This window comes from Vanacampus margaritifer, chromosome 14 (assembly GCF_051991255.1).
Source record: "Vanacampus margaritifer isolate UIUO_Vmar chromosome 14, RoL_Vmar_1.0, whole genome shotgun sequence".
Taxonomy (NCBI): domain Eukaryota; kingdom Metazoa; phylum Chordata; class Actinopteri; order Syngnathiformes; family Syngnathidae; genus Vanacampus; species Vanacampus margaritifer.
Window position 1 is genome coordinate 15,452,204 of NC_135445.1, and position 19,615 is coordinate 15,471,818.

At 37.6% G+C, this 19,615-nt stretch overlaps 1 protein-coding gene across 2 annotated transcripts in view; it reads left to right on the top strand.

Annotated features, from left to right (window-relative positions):
• tcf4 (transcription factor 4) overlaps nt 1-19,615 on the top strand; it is a 186,605-nt gene that overhangs the window by 47,881 nt on the left and 119,109 nt on the right. For both annotated transcript variants that reach the window (XM_077586198.1, XM_077586199.1), the window contains exons 5-6: nt 3,653-3,708; nt 5,255-5,330. In XM_077586198.1, coding sequence (XP_077442324.1) covers nt 3,653-3,708; nt 5,255-5,330 — 132 coding nt within the window. The remainder of the gene's footprint in view (nt 1-3,652; nt 3,709-5,254; nt 5,331-19,615) is intronic.

Here is a 19,615-nt window from a genome sequence, read left to right on the forward strand (position 1 = left end):
TGAGGGTGTGATTCATTACTTTTTATACTTTGGATAATCTAAGCTCAAATGTATGAAGCCCCTCTGGTGCCAGGGTATGAAAAATATGATTTTTGCTAATCTCCCACAGTTTACTAATCTGTTCCCACAGTTTACTAATCTGTTCCCACAGTTTAGCAATCTGTACCCACAGTTTAGCACGTCAATAAGAAACAAAGAAGAATACTCGAATATATAGATAAATACGGAGACCCTCTTTCAATTCAAATGTATTGCACACAAAATAAAGCGATTAAATGCAAATGTACTAAAAACAAAAATGGATATGAATGAATGAATTGTACTTTTTCCCCACCATAAGAGGTCGCCCACTACTAGGACCACACTTTGAAAGTCACAGTATGTGATGATTACATTAACGCAGCCATATAAAATGGTGACAAATGGCCAGCATAGTTGACAGAGGCTTCATTATTCATCACACATGTTTTAGATAACAAAACTGTGGGAACAGATTACTAAACTGTGGGAACAGATGACCAAAGTGTGGGTACAGATTACTAAACTGTGGGTACAGATTGCTAAATTGTGGGAACAGATTAGTAAACTGTGGGTACAGATTAGCAAAAAATAAAAAATAAATCATAACCTGGCACCATAGGGGCTCCCGTTCAAATGAGAATATGATCTCAGACCATACATGCTTGTTTGGTAATCAATCTTGACATACTGTACAGTATGTCACATGACATGTAACAATTACCCCGAGCCACCAATCCCGCCAAGCCCTCCATCTACAACCCCCAAACTCATCACAAAGTAATTATTAAACAGTCGTACATGAACCTTTTTTGTTGTCAATAATGACATAGAGTGCAATGGTTGAAGTAAAGGCCAGTATTTGTGTTTCCTCGGCAGTAACACACAATACACACACACACACACACACACACACATTGCTAACAGTATTAATAGGGGTCTGTTTTGCGTCAGGCAGGTCTTAATATGATCATTGTGTGAGACATGGAGCTGTCTGTCAGTCTAAGTTCATTAACTGATGATAGATCACCTACAATGTGCGCACGTGTGTGTGTGTTCGCACGCGCATGCGTGTGTTAACGTTTGCAAGAGGGGAGTAGGGAAAAATCTCAAATTTGTATTTTGCAATTTGTGTGTCCCCATATCCCCACACACGCACACACACACACTCCCTCTTGCGAGTGTAATTTATAGCCCTCAATCGGAGGCCTTATCAGGTGCAGGACACATGGACGCCTCCTTCTTACCGCCTCTTCCTCCGCGTCTTTTAACTTCTGCACACTTTCTGCCACCTCTTTTGCACTCCGCCTTCTGCTTCAATCTGCTTTCCCATCCTCTCGATTTGCCCTACTGAATGACGCTCTCGCTAATTGTAAACCTCCACATCCTCTTCAACATCACTCCTACTTCTAAATCCACTACCTCCCAACTCTCAACCTGTCAAATGTATTTTGCTTATGCTCTGTTTAGACATTTGGTGAGTTACAGATACACACTCATTATCTGTCAGTTTACACACATATATATATATATATATATATATATATATATATATATATATATATATTAGGGGTGTTCGAAAAAAGCGATTCGGCAATATATCGCGATATTACAGCGCGCAATTCTTGAATCGATTTGATATGCGGCTGAATCGATTTTTAAGCATGAATTTTTTATGGAATATTTAACAAAACATCTTACTTAGGGTTAGGATTAACACATTAAGCATGGAAGAATGTTATATTAATGGGACCTTAATATGGCCTTAATATTTTTTTTCAGTGCTGTTCAAACAGACTGCAACCTGTTAAATGCAGTGGCTCAGTTATAAGCCTAAATTTTCAGATAAATAAATAATTTTTCATACAAATCTTACAGTGTACATGTACAAGTTTACTGATTAGTATTTTCTAAATTTGAGTTTTAAAAAATCGCAATAATCAATTTATAGATTAGTATCGTGATTAATCGGCATTGAATCTTTTTCCTAGTACAATAGCTTGTTAACATATTTGAAAAGCATGCATCTCAATATCATTGAAGAATCAAAATTATTATGTAGGCTTGAATTTGTGTTGCTTGTCTAAACTATTTATTACAAACATGGAGGCCAGGGGCGGGCCTGTTCTAATAGTAGCTCATCAGTGATGGGAAATTGTGATTTCCTAGGATTGTGATCATGTAGCCCCTTCAAACCTGCATTTTTTGTGCTGGGCAAAATTTTTATTTTTTATTTTTGTGCTGATTTGGACTCTTTACCAACATAAGAACAACATGGGAACATTTTTTTTTTGGAGGGGGGGGGAGTATCTCATGTTTTTAGTTGTTATAGTAGACACCAGGATAATATGGCTGTAACGTGTTGTTAACTCACCAAGCTTGCAACATTTTTAACATGAACATCATGCAAATCAACTTGCGATTGTGATTGGTTAGTTAAGATCCAATCATGAACCAGAAGTATTGACATCATCCAAATAATGCGTTGTATTGGTTTAGACACGCGGATATGTCGATCTATCGATCTGAATTAAAAAGATAAACGTATAGACTTATACACAAATATAGACTGGCTTAAACTGCATTTTGCCTGTAATTGATTGCTGACCAATCTGGGGTGTGCCCTACCTCTTGCCCAAATATAGCTCAAACAGTCTCCAGCTCACCTGTGACCCCAATGAGGACAAGTGGCATGGAAAATGGATACATTGATAATGTTGTGTTTCTGAAATACTGTCAATGTGACGGATAAATTTATTGTGACAACATTATGTACAATCCTCAAATAAAGGGCCTGTATAACAAAAATTACTCACTTTAGTTTAACCAGAAATATATTAACATGCATTATTAAGTTTGTATGTATGTTAATGTTTTGTGTTAGTTACACATTGTCAGAGCAATATAGAAAGAATCAAACTCCCAAATCAAGTGTTTATAATGAAGAAGGACACTTTAGTTTTCCAAGGTTGTTTGCCTGGAAGTACACTCCAGCATCATACGCTTGTGGCAGGGAATCAAACCTGTGACCTCTCAGGCAAGAGACTGACCTTTGCAATGCAGTGTGATGGCAACGGGGATTAGTGGTCTGTGCGAGGCTTAAAGGTCCATTACATTTCATAGAGACATTAAAGGCTCTGCAATCATAATCAATAATGTTTAATGACATGGAGAAAGGAGAGATGATGATTTACTCTGATGTAGTTGATTACACTCTTAGTCTGTACACAGAATCTACACACATGGCATACACAATGTTGTTGAGTGTTTCGGATAAAAGTCATTGAGGTATATTGATTATGTGGAATTAATGTACAGATGACCATTTGTGCGAATGAGCAACAACAACAACCAAATGCTCTGGGGATTTTTCTCATCTTATCGTCTGATTAAAAATATTATATAATATTTGAGCAATTCCTGATTTCAATTTGTAAGGAAGAAAAAAAAGCACCAGTTTGTAAATGCATTTTTATATCCATGCACCAGAACTGCAGGCAGAAATGTTAACCACTAGTCTACCCAGATGCGCAATGTTAGATTTGTTTGGGTTTTTTTGGGGGGGAAAGTATTTTCTGTTGTTCAATAATTGAATTAAACTTGGGTCCACTCTTTCTCTTTCACTATGCTGCAGATATGGAGGAGAGAACAAGTGCGGGGTCATGGGCGAGTGGAAGTCGTTCTTCAAAGGTAAAACAAAAAAGAAACTGATTTACTGATAACAAATTGATTTGGCCGTTGTCAGCACAACACTTTACACTTTGCCTGCTGTGTATTATAAAATAGTGCTACCGTAAAGAACACAATTAAAAACAAATAAAGAAAAATGTGGATTTTGGAAACTGTTTTGATTTAATGGGCAAACTAATTGAGACACTTTTTTTTAATTATATGGTTAATCTATTCCAGGGATAGGCAACTTAAATGCTGGAGGGAAGGCCACAATTTTTCATCAGTCTTACTCAGGACCATGCATTTTCTAAGCTGATGTATGACACAAATAACATTTTAAATATGGATAAAATATATCAAATACAGGCTCTTAATATATTTAATAGTTCATAATACATTTTTCAATGCATGTATAACGAGCCATATTATTCTAATCCAGGGATAGGCAAGTTCGTTCCTGCATGTTTTTGATGTCTCCCTCCTCGAAAACAGCTGAGAGGCTCCTGCAGAACGTAATGATGAGCTGATGATTTGAAACACATGGGTTGGAGGGAGGAGACACCGAAAACATCCAGGCGTGCGGCTCTCTAGGACCAAACTTGCCTATCCCTGTCCTAACCCAACAACAAAATAACCACACAAATGTACCCCCAGCACCCACCCCCATAAAAATGTCCATTCAAGTCTGGTACAAAACTGCTGATCAGCAAACCAACTTTAAGTGCAAGAACTCATTTTGTACACTTATTAAAAATGAATTAACTCAAAATTGTAATGTTTATTGTTTACTATGTTTTTCCTGCATATCATATCAAATCTGTGAAGAAAAAAAAAAGAAAAAGTCAGGCCTACTCATGTTGTTGTATAGTGCAGTATAAGACTTGGAACTAAACCATCTCTGCCATCTATTGGTGGAAGGTGATATTACAACTTAAAACTACAGTCGACCCCTGCATACTCGCAATTCACAATTTTAACTTATTTCTTATTTTTTTCAAAGTATTTCCCCCGCCCCCTTTTTTTTTTTGCTGTTTTTCCCCTTTTTTTTTTTTTATCAGCGTTCATTTTTTTTTGCTAAGAATTCTCTGGGTTGGAAAAAAAATCCTCCTGAATCTTACCTCTTCACTTACAAGTGATTTTGGACATGGTGTGCTTCAAACCTTGTGGGAATAGTTTTAGAAAGAGACAATTTTCTTTTCCTGCCAGATGTGCCCCAGTGCACATAGCAGAGGCCATGCAGATATGGTTGGATGAGTTCGGTGTGGGAGGACTTGCGATCCCTGGCCCTGACCATGACCGCCCATCAAACACCTGTAGGATGAAATAGAACAGATAGTTTGATCCAGACCCGTCATAAAGTCATGGACCAAAATTCCAAAAGCTGCAAAATATGTTGTTGCAAAGGACATATGTGCAACCAGCTGAATTTCCCAAAATACATTTATCCATTCGTTAAAACACAAATATTTGATGTAACGAGTTATACAGTAGTTTTATATCTCTCTTGTTTTGTATCAATGTAGTTTTCACTTAAAGTATTTATTTTATTTTTCTCTTTATCCAGAGTTATGCAGAAGGATCTCAGTACATTACATCACATGACAGCCTCTCACCACCTTATGCTAACTCCAGGCTAACAGGTAAGTGGCTTACTGACTGGGTATTCCTATTTAAATTGTCCGTCTTTTTTTGCTTTCGATCAGTAGACTTTGATAGTGAGTGTGATTTCATGCAAAACGGAGGAGTCAACTCACTTTCTCACAACTCCGACTCCTGCCTCGCACTCCCCTTCGGCCTCGGCGTGTGGAAAACACCGTGCAATGTGTGCTCATTTACCCATGATGCACCATGCCTCTGGCCCTCTCTCCGATTTGGCGCCAGTTGTGAGCAAATGGCCACTGACACAGATAATCTGCCTCTCTTTCCCGCCTTCTCTTTCTCCTTGACGATCGCTCTCACACTTTGAGCTTAATTACCTTTGACTGGATTCATAAAATATGGAAGATGTCAGATCTCAGCCATCCATTTCTGCCATAGCTCTTGTGGGCTTATGTCTTGGTTATGGTATATTGTCCGGTGTTGAAAATGTTTACATTTGGATAAGAGAAATAGTAAACAGGTGTTTGTATGCCAATATGTTATATCTCATTGAAAGAACAATGCGCTTGTGCAACAACAGCATTTATAATTTTAACATACCATGTGCTGTATTAACACTGGCCACAACATTAGGTACACCCCTACAATTTAATAAGAACAGACTCTACAACTGTATCATAAATCCTGCCTTTAAAAAATGTAGTTGTACTCAGTTCTCGAATAGATATATGCTTGTCATTGTCGCTGAAGTTTACAATGGTGTAGAATTGCAATGAATCATACTGAGAGCTGTTTCTTATCTTATATTGTGGTTACCTTATACTCAAACAAACATTCACACATACAGTATATTGAATCATACCTAAAGTTGTGGACATTTATGCATACATATGCATACATACGTAATTTGATATAACTCAGAAAGTAATGATCTTGAAACATGACAATGATGTGAATTGTTTATGATCTATATGTCCACAATAGAGTTATTATACATTCTTACCATGGACACATTTTGTTTTGGGCCATTACCAATGATCAGCATTTCGTTTGCAGTCAACGAGCATACAAACACTTTTATTGGCAGTTCTGTAATTGGCCCTCAACCAGACAATGGAGAAGTTAGACTTTTTTTCTCATTGTGATTATTTTATTTATTTTTTAGCTAATAATCACAAATTGAATATTTCATGGCTGTATTACTCATTTACTCATTTTAGTGACTAAAACAAAGTCAAATTTAAAAAATCTAAGGATCATCAAAACTGATCATTCTTGGAATATTTTAGTAAACTGTGAATGCATGGTTAAGAAGGCCTATACAACCACAAAATATAAACTTTTAGGTTTACTGAAATGATCCATTGTGTGTGCGATGTGTTTTGACAGTGTTGTGATTATACTATGTAGCTGCAGCGAGGAGGAGCACGGGTTAGAAATGGAAATATTGTATTCTTCATCTCGCGCACGGGAACCTCAATTTACTTTGATAATGATAACACTAAGAGACAGAGACAGCCACAGATATAGAAAACACACACATACATACACACATACACGTATACACACACACTATTCCAACATTGCATAGAAAACATCCTCCTCACTTTCCACTTGTGACTGTTCTCTGCTTCAACAGAATAACTTCATTGTAATATCAGATAGTATTCAGAGTCTGTTGGCTTTTCTGTCACTCTCTAACTGAATGGACACCCAAAGCCATCTACGTTGTCCTACTGTCAATAACCAGACCTCGGAGCTTTTGTCAGATTTTTGCATTTCTTTCAGCCTGCCATGAAAGACACAAGTGTGTTCAAAACGGGAGTTTGAGTTTCGAGTTCAATTCTGTGACAAAGCGCGTAGCTACATTTCATAAATATTTTATAATTGAAATGACATCAAACTGTTTCAGCACCCCTTAAAAATATCCCAAATTTTTGTGACATGTTTTTTTTACTGAAGGAAAATAACACACTATAATTGTGCACAAATACAATTGAACATAATAAAAGAGAATGTAAAGCAACAAACTGATTTTATTTCTAAGAGTGATTGAGCTCACAGTCACAGACACACTAGTATTTGTATGCCTTTAAGAGGTGTGGCTTAGGGAATGATGTCTGGCACTAAAAAAGTCATGTTGGCTTGTTATTTCAGTGTTAGCGTCTCCTCCTTGTGAGTGCTTTCATTTTGTAAGTTTGACTATTTTGACCGGTCAGTAAACAGCTGCAAGTGCATTGCTAACTATGGCTCTCCTTTCCCACATTGAGGCCATTGCAGTGTATTTGCTGTTCTTTCTTTTTTTTACCCCCTCGTCACTCGAGCGGTGAAGTTGACTTGTAACTCAAATGTTGGCTCCTAACGCAAAGCGGAGAAATGGCCAAGTGACGGTTTGTAACTACAAAATTATTTTGGAAGTATGGTGGTAGAAACCCTGTTTTGCTATGTTGGAAAGCCAACTGTAATGAAATGAATCTTTTTTTATTTTATTTTTTAACCAGTGTGTTTGTATCTCTTGGTTCTTTTTAAACAATATAGCATTTTGAAAGTAGAAGAAAAAACCTAGACAACTAGTACAGTAATGTTTTTTGATTATGGCTAAATTGTTGGATGGTGTTCTTGGTCCTATTTAGCTCAAATTGATATTTCTAAAAGAGGAGAGAAATGCTGCAGAATTTAACCAAGCCAACCTGTATGTGTTGTCAGCCTCTACCTCTTGTTCTTTCTTTGCTTTACCCACTCTAACCTTGTCTATCTTTCTTAACCCCCCATCAGATTAGAGTGATGTTATGCTCTAGATAATCAACGAAGGGATTAGTGTCATCTCAGCGACCCTACTAGATTAATCTGATGCTTTACAACACCACACACACACACACACACACACAGACATAGAGAGAGAGAGAGTGAGAGAGCGAGCGAGAGAGAGAGAGAGAGAAACCCCTAGTGATCTAGCACAAAAAACGATGTGTGGAAACTGGAAATGCATTAACTCATACAACTACATAAATGTTTTGTGATGAAACATTGTTTTTATATTTTTCATTATTATTGTGTGTGTTTTTGTGAAGACAGTTACATTGGTTATCGTGAGCAGTTTGTGGGAACTCACAGGTTTTGTTGTGTTTACTGTAGGCCTATGACATACGCTTGTCTGTAGAATGTTATTTTGCAGTTGTGGACGGGTCTTTGCATGGATGCATGGACCAGTTCACTTATTTAGTTATTTGTCACATGAGTGTGTGTAGATATGTGGATCTATCTATGTTGGTGCATTTTTTGTTATTTGAATTGTGGATGCACTTCATGTTCCTGTGTGTATGTGGGTTTGACCTCATATTTGAGTACTCTATATGTCAACTAGCTCCACAACAGGTGCAACGCACCCACTAACTGCCAACAACTTTGTAAACTTGGTGGTTTCATCTTAGATACAGTTCTGTGGGAAGCACATATTTGGAAGATAATTTTTTTTATTAAAATGTGAAAATCCTCTCACATGGCTTTGTATGTGGCAGGACTCGAACTGCGACTCCACACGGCTATCTTTACAGTTATGGAGAATTTATTTAATTTCTCTCTGTAATTCTGTATTGAACAGTAAAAACTAAATTGATAGTCAATTTGATAGTACATAATCATAAAATCTTGCATATGGGCATATTATGTAGAGATGGGAATAATAATCCATCCTACGAGGGAACTGCACCTATCTCATCTCAATTGGGTGAAAAAACAAACTGCAAAGTACACACTGGATTTGTCAATTAATCAAGCTTTATTCCACATTCCCAAAAAACAAAAACAAACTCGCTGCAAAGCCACACTGTCGCCACATCACCCGTCAAGTAAGCGGCCAGCACCCTCTGTGAAGGCTTCAAGGAGTGACATTTTACTAATGTACACTCACACAGCGGAAGCTGCCATCCTTTATATTGGGTTAGCTCTGTTGCTATGCTAACCTAGCATCGAAGCGTTTCACTCTCTAGGCATGACTAATCAATTTAAACTCAATGCAAATGTTGCACTCATGTAAATATTCGAGAGTCAGAGTAAATCTAAGAGCATATCAGTCGAATTTTTCTTATGAACGTCCTCTATTCTAGCATAATATACATTTCTGGTTTTCACATTCTTCTATTTTGAGATTACCCTAAAATTTCTTAAAGGTCAAGTATCATGAATAAAGAACAACAATGTGAAGCGGCCTGAAAGGGCAATGTATTGAAAGCCCGCTTGTTGATGTTGACTCCATCCTCTTCCCCGCATTGTTTTGTTGAAATGCAGTGAGTCAGCCGCCTGTCTCACCTCTGTGTGACCTTATTAATGAGTGTTGAGCCATGAGGCCGGACCCCCTCTGCAGAGGTCACATCTGGATACTTTATATATAGAAGTCTCTCTCTCTCTCTCTCCTTCTCTCTCTCTCTCTCCCTTTATTTGCCCTCTATCTCATTTAGCATTTCTTTTCACTCAAACTCTGCTTCCGCCTCCTTCTATTTGATTCCAATGGTGTCCCTATGTTTCATGCAAAACTGGCTCACCTGTCTCCATCTCTACCTCGGGCACACCTTACCTCAGCTGGGTATGGTGCCAAGGTTACACTCCTGTCGTTCCCTGCTGAGTCTGGGTCTTTGTGCTCAGAATGGTTGAAAGGAGGTCAGTGTGGAAATGTTGAACAGAGAAAAATTAATATGAGGAATTGAACGCAAAATGAATACACTGTTGAAGAGTAATAAAATTGGGGCTGGGGTTGTGGTAATGGAATTTGAAGAAGGTTGGAATTAGCCAAAAAACAAACAAGCAAAAAAATTAAAAATAAAACAAACAGGACACAAACAAGCATAAATTACCTTAATTTGAATTTAATTTAACCTTAGCTAAACTTTTCACTACAAATGTCCAACTGTTTACTGTTTCAGTACTTTTTTTGTAAACATATTATTGAAATAAGGAAATGCTTTCCTGATTTCTACAGCACCCTATTCAAGCAACAAATCAGTTTGACCTAAGTCAAGGAAGACATTTATCTTGCTTTACTGATTACTTCATTTTAAAAGTGATGAATTTACAGATTACTTGATTTTAAAAGTAATTAAGTAAGATTACAAATTACTTTATTAGTAAAACTCATCAACCGCATTAGGAACATTAGAATAGACACAAAGGTGGACACAAAAACACAATAAGCCCTACTTACAGATGTTGTAGCACTCGCTAAGAAAACATAGCACCAAATTTAGCATAGCATGCTAATTTATTACACATAAAGGTAGATCAGGTACAGAAATATCTTAACAATTGTACATGCACGGAATGGCAATGGACATGAATATACTTCTCATAGACACACAATCCAGGAAAATATGTCCATCTTTGGTATAATGTGAAATACTAAAGCTCTGTAACTTAAATAACTGAATCACTCCCAATGTTGTAATTTATCAATCTCAATCTGCTACCTCTCTTTTCAACTCCACTGTGACATAATTCACGCTAAGGAGGTCCCTGGAAAATAGCACCTGTTTATTTATTTATTTATTTATTTTTCTATGGCATTAAGAAGAAGACTTTCCTGTTCTTTTGGGTTGTATTTGTTTTCCGCATTAATATTTATTTCTTTGTTTATTTTTATTTATTTTATTTCATTCTGCTTCAGCAAACTGAAAAGCCTCAAATTATCCTCACCACATTAGTAACGCACAATGACGAGAATACATAACTTAAATCTGATTCTCGGTTTGTAACTAGTCATGTTTTAGATTACTAAGTTGGTACTGAGAAAAGTGGTTGTTTTACGTGTTGCTTACTTGCATCACTGATTAATCGATTCAGTTATGATTGTCTCTGACTGAAACGAAGCAATCATGGTCTCACTCGCATTCTATTTTGGACGTAGAGGATCCATAAACGTCACTGTTGTGTATTAGGAAGGGGTTGTGTCTCACATGGAAATTGTCAGTGTAATTGGATCTGACATCCTAATCATAGGTCTCCTCAAGGCAACAGGGTGGAGGGCGGAAATGTAAAACACTATGTGAAAACATCAGTTCATTGGGACGCATTTTACAGTTCCTGACCCAAGGGGGAATCGGTCCTGCAGTATTTGAGGAAGAACTGTTTTTCTTTTCTTGTGGAACTCTTAGACTTAATGACCTCTTTTTGAAGAGAGTGAAAAATGAAACAGCGGAAGAGCTCATTTGAGTATTGAGAAGTGCTTTTATTTGGAATATTTTGCATGGTGCCCTGTGATTGACTAACAACCAGACCAAGATGGGCCCTCCTCCTACTCAAAGTCAGCTGTGACTTACCTACCCACAACTCCAATGAGGAGAAGTGGTATATGAAATGGATGGATGGATGAACAACAATCAAACAATCACAACTACTGTTAAATAGACCAATTAAATCCAATTGATAAATTATGTGACATTTACAACAACCCCCAACCCCTGTGTCACACGGATGTAAATCCATGTTTACATTTTATTTAAGGCCCAAGGCCTTAACCCCACAGCGTTGGTGCCTGTGGGATTTCCTAAACCAACAAGTGTCTTACTAATGTTTTTATTCAAGATGAATATGGCTTCTTATAATGCCACTTTTGATGAGAAGACGGTAAAGAGAAACTGGGAAAGTTTAGTACAATCATCAAAGATGCTTTCATATATTTGAGATATAACTGGGAGTCCAAGCAGACATTTTTAAAATGGTGGGTGACCCCCACAGCCATGTCAGCCACAAGCCCACTCAGCACAGCAACAGTGACCAACATCACATGCTTTTTAGAGAGCAAATTGAACCTAATGAAAGTTATTTTTGTATATTTACATAGTCTGTCTCCCTGTCTGTCTTTCTGTCTGTCACCCATCCAGATGAGGCCCCCCAGAGACTAAGCTTGGGTCATACATGTTACTCTGTGTGTTTATGGGTGTGAGTTTTAGCTGCCTTCATGTGTGTATACGTGTCCTTTATCTTTATCTATGCATGTCTGTGCTGTTATGTGAGTGTACAACGTGTGTGTGAATCTATGTGTGTGTGTGTGTGTGTGTGTGTGTGTGTGTCTGTGTGACAGACTGTGAAATGGTGCGTAGTAGCACCTGGGCCCTTCAGTGTTGATTGATCGGCCTGGTCATGTGGAAGAGTCCCATCTGGCCAGCCACGCTACAGTATGTGTGTGTGTACGTCTATGTGTGTGTGTGTGTGTGTGTGGCAGAGAGAAAGTGCTTGTTTGTGTGTAAGAGGTGACAGAGAAATATAGAGATGTGCAGCCTGAAACAGTATGTTTATTGTGAGCGTGAGCAGGCGAGGGAGCGAGAGAAAGAGAGAGAAAGAGAGAGAGAGAGAGAGAGAGAGCTTCACAAATAAGCATGGCTCTCAAAGGCCAAAGATGAACTTGATTTCATCATCTGAGCAGAGAAGAGGCTACATTTACATTGGGCGCCTCAAAGGAAAATGCACTTTCTTTCGTGCCTGAAATCCTTTTCTCACAGATGTGTTTGCATTGTGTTTTTTTTTTTCTGGTGCTCTCTGTACAAATGACACATTCACACAGCCAATCTCATAAAGGGAGGATTACACATTTAGTATAAGTCATTCACACATGAAATGTAAACATCTCACTAATGTTAGTTTTGCTAAATGGATGTTAATCCCTTAAGGTTCAAAGTTGGGGACCTCAGAAACACAAGAGAAATATGTATTTTAAAAAAAGAAGAAAGGAATCTACTCATTTAACTTTTCAGTTCTTTCTGATGGTGGCAATGAAATTCCCTGAAAATAGTGGCCTCCACTAAAACAGATGTCATTCAGTCAATCATCAGATGTGCTGTCCCCTTGAAAGAATAAATTGCACAACTCAAATTGAGACCTCAGAGGGAAAGAATGACATATACATACAGTACAGACATGTTGTACAGCCAACATGGCATCTGTAAAGCTGAAAGACTTAAAAGAGAAAGTACTCCTTTGAATGCAACGTAGACCATTTTCCGACTATTACGTGCAATATTAGTCGTCAGCATGTGCACTCATTTTCCCTATTGACGAATGACGGAAAATAATTGCTGGATGCCGGTCGGTCGTCTCCACGAAGCCTCGAATAAATACACGGGCTGAGCGCTGACTGAAGCAGGTCAGTGCAGATGGTCTTTCGCAGTCCGTGTATTTTTTCAAGGCTTTACGTCATAAAGCACTTGCCGAAAATGTGGATACTTTCCTTATTGTTGTAGTGGTGATCTGCAACAGCCTTGATTTATACTTACAACCACTACAATTGTATATAGTATACGTCTTGTGTACATATACTGTATCTTTCAGCTGCTTAAACTTTGCAAAAGTCACATTCTGTAAATGAATGACCTCTCACATCAAATTGCTATGAGTCACATTCATATATCAGATTTAGGAGCGTGTCCAAAAATATGAAATGCTTCCTCACTTCAAGTCTAAGTTAAATGCAAGTGACAGAAATTTTAATCTGATGAGGGGAATAAAACGAGGTCGGATAGATGAGAGGAGGAAAAGAATAGTGCAGGGGGAAATGGAGAAAGGCAGTGAAAATCAAAAAGGAAGACAGTGTTTATTTCCTGAAATGAAGCCAACTGATAATTAATGCTCTGACATCATGGTGCTCTAATTAAGCCTGGCATTCATTAAGCCAGGAGAAGGGGGGGTGTTCGTTAGTGGTTTTTTTTGGAAAGGAGGGTTTGTTAGGTCTTTCGTGATGCACTTTTTAAACAATAGAGAGCAGCAGAAATGGTATGAGATGAAACAGATAGAGAACTGTACAGTATTTGGGTAATATTAAAGGACCTTTATATTTAAAATCCACAGTACCTGCTGGTTTAGTTTTCCCAACAGAACCACACATTTTTTGTTTGACAGGATCATACCGCATCGTCATCATTTTGTCAGATTGGCTTTACCTCGGGACCACGATATGTGTTGAGCAAGGCAGATCAGTTAATTGTGCAACACCTGATCATCTTAATGCACAACCATTGATTGAGAATAAGCATTTAGAAGCTATATGTTACATATGTGTATTTTTTAAATCATTTTAGTTGTTGTTGGGTTCAAAAACCTACAAACTTCACAGACTGACATTGGTAAACCTCTGATTTATTCATATCTTAGAGGGATGTAAGATACACATCTGCCTCAGAGTAAAATGTTCTGGGTTTGAATCTAGTTGCCGAATTTCTATGATTAAATTACATGCTCTTTGTTTACTTCCCACCACAGTCCAAAAACCAATGTGTTAAGTTCATTGTAGACTCAAGTTATGAATGTTAAGATTAAATGAAATGTGTCACATAAGTCACATATTTCTGACTATTCTTTAAGTATGACTTTCTGCCACCAAATTGTCACTTCACCAGCTGCATCTCCAAGATATTGATAATGCTGCAATTAGCTTGACCAGACTGCCAAATCGGCAAATGCACAGCAAGCCTTGCCTTGATATGGAAATCAGGATCTGCCGGCATTTGTGCCACAGTGCAGATTCGCTGGCTACAAAATGTGCAGGGGAGGAAATGAATTAAACTCATGTTTTAAGACATCAGACTCAATTTTCTTTAACATGTAAACATAATGATGAATGATGAGTACAGTTGTGTAATGTATTATAGCCAATGTTCATATCCTAAAACAAAAGTTTGTAAGGAAACACGTTTCGAAAAGTACAAGTGGACAATAAGAAGTCAAGCCCCGGAATGTAACAGGCTGCTTACAGTTTAAAATCTTGAGTTGCACGTTAAAAACCTAGACAATAAGTTTATAAGCCAAGTGATGAGAAGATATACATTAAAAGTACTTCAGGGTCCGTATCCATTTTTTTGATCAGAGCATTTTCTGATAGCTAATTAGCCATGGAGGGCTAGCCATCGACAGCTGCATTCATCATCATAAAACGTAATAATTAATGACATTCCAACAAAGAAAAAAATGCAAATGAGCTCCACTCATTAACATTTTCATATTCAGATCCCATAATGCTTTTGCTGACAAGGTTGTAATTAATGAAAATTCATGTCTCTTAGCTGAGGCCTAGATTGGATCGCATTCATTCGCAATCCCCCAAACGAGGAGTGGAGAAAAACACGACGGGGATCACTGCCAAGTTTTTAGGGAGATAAGAGGGAGGGGCTGGGGAGTCATATTGAGAGAGTGAGACGAGTAGAGAGTGAGACAGTCCGACAGAAAGAGAGAGAGGAAAAGAAGAGAATAAAATGGAGAACGAGGAAGGCAGATGGCGCGAGATGAAAGGAAGACAGGCAGTGAGAAAGTGACGGATAAACAGAGAAGCAACTATAGAGTCAGAGATGGACAAAAAACAAAAGAAAACAAAAATTCATAGAAAAGGAACATTGTGAAAGATCGCATGATAATTGCATACACTCAGCTACTATAATCACACTATTGTACATTAACTAAACGTGCACAATTTTTGTAGAACTATTAAGAGAGTGTTTATTTAACACAAATTCTTGCACTCTATCATAATTACAGGTATTCATATTTTTCCACTATAGCATATATACATCCATTTATTTTCAATACCGCTTGTGCTGTCCATCCCAGCTGACTGTTGATGAAAGGCGCAGTTCACCCTGGACTGATTGCCAGCCAATCACAGTTCACATGCAGCCAAACAACCATTCACGCTCACATTCACACCGAAGGACAATTTAATCTTCAATCGACCTAACATGCATCTTTTAAGAAATGGGGACGAAGCCGTTGTGCCAAGGAACAACACACGTAAATTACAAAGGGAATCAAACCCCAAACAGGAACTTGAGAACTGCGTTGTTCTATCAACAGCACACATTTTTGGTTGCATGAGAAGGTCATTACATTAGGAACACCTCAGTATAATGCTGCACTGTTCTACACCACATCTCAAGGTTTACTAGGATATTATGCACTTTAAAAATGAATAGTAATGTTATAGTATGCATTACAATGGTATTTAAAAATATATATATTTTATTTCTAAATGTGTGTTAAGACGCATAGAAAGAATTCAATAATTTGAGTCAACCCAGTAGCGCTTTGCTAGCAAATTCTATGCACTGTATGCGCTGTATGTTTCTTGCATTTCTTCATTTATAGTATTTAAATAGACAGTGTTTGACAACTTTATTAGACCACCGCCACCTGTTTGTCTCATAAACCTTCCAATGTTACGGAGTGCTTTAATGTGGACTCTTTCATTTTGAGTGAACTTTTGAAGTTTCACCATTTTGAGCGTTGAAGCCGCTCAGTTGGGCATCTCTGAAAAGTCACACATTAATCGAGCAGCACTTCAATTCAAGCACACCCAAAAAAATAATAATTCAGGAACGCAAGTAAATCTAATTGGGATAAGTGTAAATAACAAATTTACATTTTAATCAATAAAAGTACACTTTAATTATTTTTTCAGTTTTTTTGTAAAACAGGATAACATTTTTTACATCTAAGTGTAGATAAAACGCTATATAAAAAAGTCAATTAATTTCAATGCAATCATCATTAATCAGGTTTTAGCATTAGCATAATTTATTTTAAAGAACAGCCCAACAATTGTATTATTATTATGATTATTATCATCATTATTTAAAAAAAAAACATAAAACATGAGCGCTGTTAATTTAGGGCAGGTGTGGCGAGCCGTAGACTTCCCATGTGTTAAACACTGCACAGAGTATGACTTTAAACTTCTACACAAGATGAGCTAGATATAGTTTTTAGCTTAGTCTGTTTGTACCAGGCTACTCTAATTTTGGAAATTGATTGCATGCGTGACATGCAACAAATACAAAATGACAAATAAAGACCTGCATTCCAGTGCGCATTTGATACAGTAACTATTTCAACTATCTATTCAAATTTAGTGTTTTTTTTTGTTTTGTTTTTTTATTGGAAGTCTATATTATTCAATCTATTTTCTATTGCACCTCTATTTTATTTTTCAAAATGAATTCATAAAAAAAAAAAAAAAGTGACCTAAATAATCTGTCTGTTGTCTTACTTTTCAAGCATGACAGAAAATAATATGTATGATATATAAATGTATATAAAATGATTGGACTTAACCCTTATGAATGGTTCCCTTATATTGTACGTGTAAAAAACAACAAGCACTGTGCGTGTGTGTTTGTGTGAGTGTTTCAATGCGTGTGGTTCTTGTACATGATGCTGACAGATAACAGTGTGGTTGGTATCTGTGGTCCGTCACCTGAACGCTGCTAATGGTGACACCTCACTCAGTAGCAGCTTGCTATCATCTTCAGCCTGTCTCCTTTGTCAAACAACCATTAAGAGACTCTAACGGATGCGATCATGCCTTTATGATTGATTAGCAATAGTCTTAAAGAAAAAAAAAGTGACATACATGACACTAATATACATTCAAATGAGTTGGGAGCGTCGTTGTCATCGAAATACAAAGAAAAAAAATCGTCATCATTTCTGAAGACACGTAGTCTATTTAAAATGTGGAGACTTTCATTTAAGTAGATAAAACAAGAGGTGGGGATTGTGGAGTCATCGTATTAATCCATAGGAAGAATAAAAGTGTACAGATTACACGGTTTTGAGTTTGTTCAGGTTAAAGCCGGATAATCTCAGTAAAGTGCTGTTTCATTGTGGCCTTCAACCTCCTCGTAATGTCTGCTTAGCATAGGAGCAATCACAAAAAAATGAATGTAGAACGCAGACAACCCTAATGATGTGCACAGTAATGATTGTAATAATAATTACTGTCATTTAGTGACATTTAGTGAAATGTTGATAGAGCTTCGTGTTCCGTGCGCCTTTTTCCACAAGCAAAATGTGAAAGTCAACACATAGATTAGAAGCTCATCCCGTAATTTACATTTGAGAAAAATATTCAAATACGTTTTCCCTGTGTGTTTAAAATGGGGAGTTGTGTGAAGTATAAACATCCTAATAGTGGTTTTGAAAGCGCAATGTGCCACACTGAACATAAAGTCACACTAAGCCGGCGGAGGAGTCGCCGCTGCAACAGTGTTGGAATACTGATGTGTTGTGTTGCACGTGTGTGTGTGCGCGTGTGTGAAGTGTTGGCACGAGATAGCAGTTGCCCCCTGGGCCTTGCCAATGTGGCATTGCCTCCTTTGCAGCAGAATGGCACGGGCTCAGTCTTTGTAATGAAACTAACTGTGCTGTGTGTGCGTGCGTGCGTGCGTGAGTGCGTATGAGCGTACGCTGTGCTATCCCAAATTTTCGAACCATTTGATCTTATGAACGTAATACTGTACTTGGAAGTGAAAATGCACTGCCTGCTTGTATGTGTATGTTTGTGCGTGCATGTTGCCACGGGGTGGGGAGGGGGATGTTGGATTGATCTCAATTGAAGTCTTTTTTAATAACAATTTTGGACATGAAACCATTCTTCCGGTCCTTTGTTTTGGTCTTTCCTATACTTGTGCTCATTCATTTCCTCCAGTTGGCTTTGTTCCCTCGCATCGAGCCGTCTATCCTCATATCATTACTTCATTCCTTCCTTCCTTCCTTTGTCACCCACACTTTCCTTCTTTTTTCAGACTTCCAAACAATCGCCTTCGCTCTGGCTTTTCACTTCTATCACTTCATCATCTTCCCCTCATGTCATTTTCTTTACTTCCTCTTCAATAGTGAAGTCACCTTCTGCTCTATTCATTTAATTTTATAAATAATAACCAATGATAGATTGTTATTCGCCACTATGTTTTGCTGTTTCTTATTTTGTAGAAATTCAAGTTTACCATGTTGACAACATTTGACTCTCTATAAGGTTAAACGGGAAGTCAGACCCCCAAAAAAAGTTCTATTCAGCCCTACTAGTCTAAACACGGCGTTGTGATTGATATTGTATTTGTTTTTATCCATCTTAGGGTTTGACCATTTTGCTACTTGCTGTCGACTGAAAATGACATCACAGTTGCTCAGGGCTTAGGTAACAACCAATCATGGCTCAGCTTGCGAATGTCACATGATCCAACTCAGAAAACAGATGAGCTGATCCCTGAGATGGATAAAAACGTGTAAATTTTGCTGTTTCATTCATATTGCACAAAGGCAATATTAGTCAGAAAAATAGTCCATTCAGACTAGTGGGGACGCATACAAAATAGTTTGCATTATTGTTAAGAACATTTTCCTAAAAGGTTGGGGATACAGATTGTTGTTGTAGTTGACTTCCCCTTTAAGTATGTTTATGTTCAAATTATATAGTAAACTTCAGTATCATATCAATGAATTCAATTTCAATTCCTCTGGATGTAAATATCTGGAGATAACCGTGTGTGTGTGTGTGTGTGTGTGTGTGTGTGCG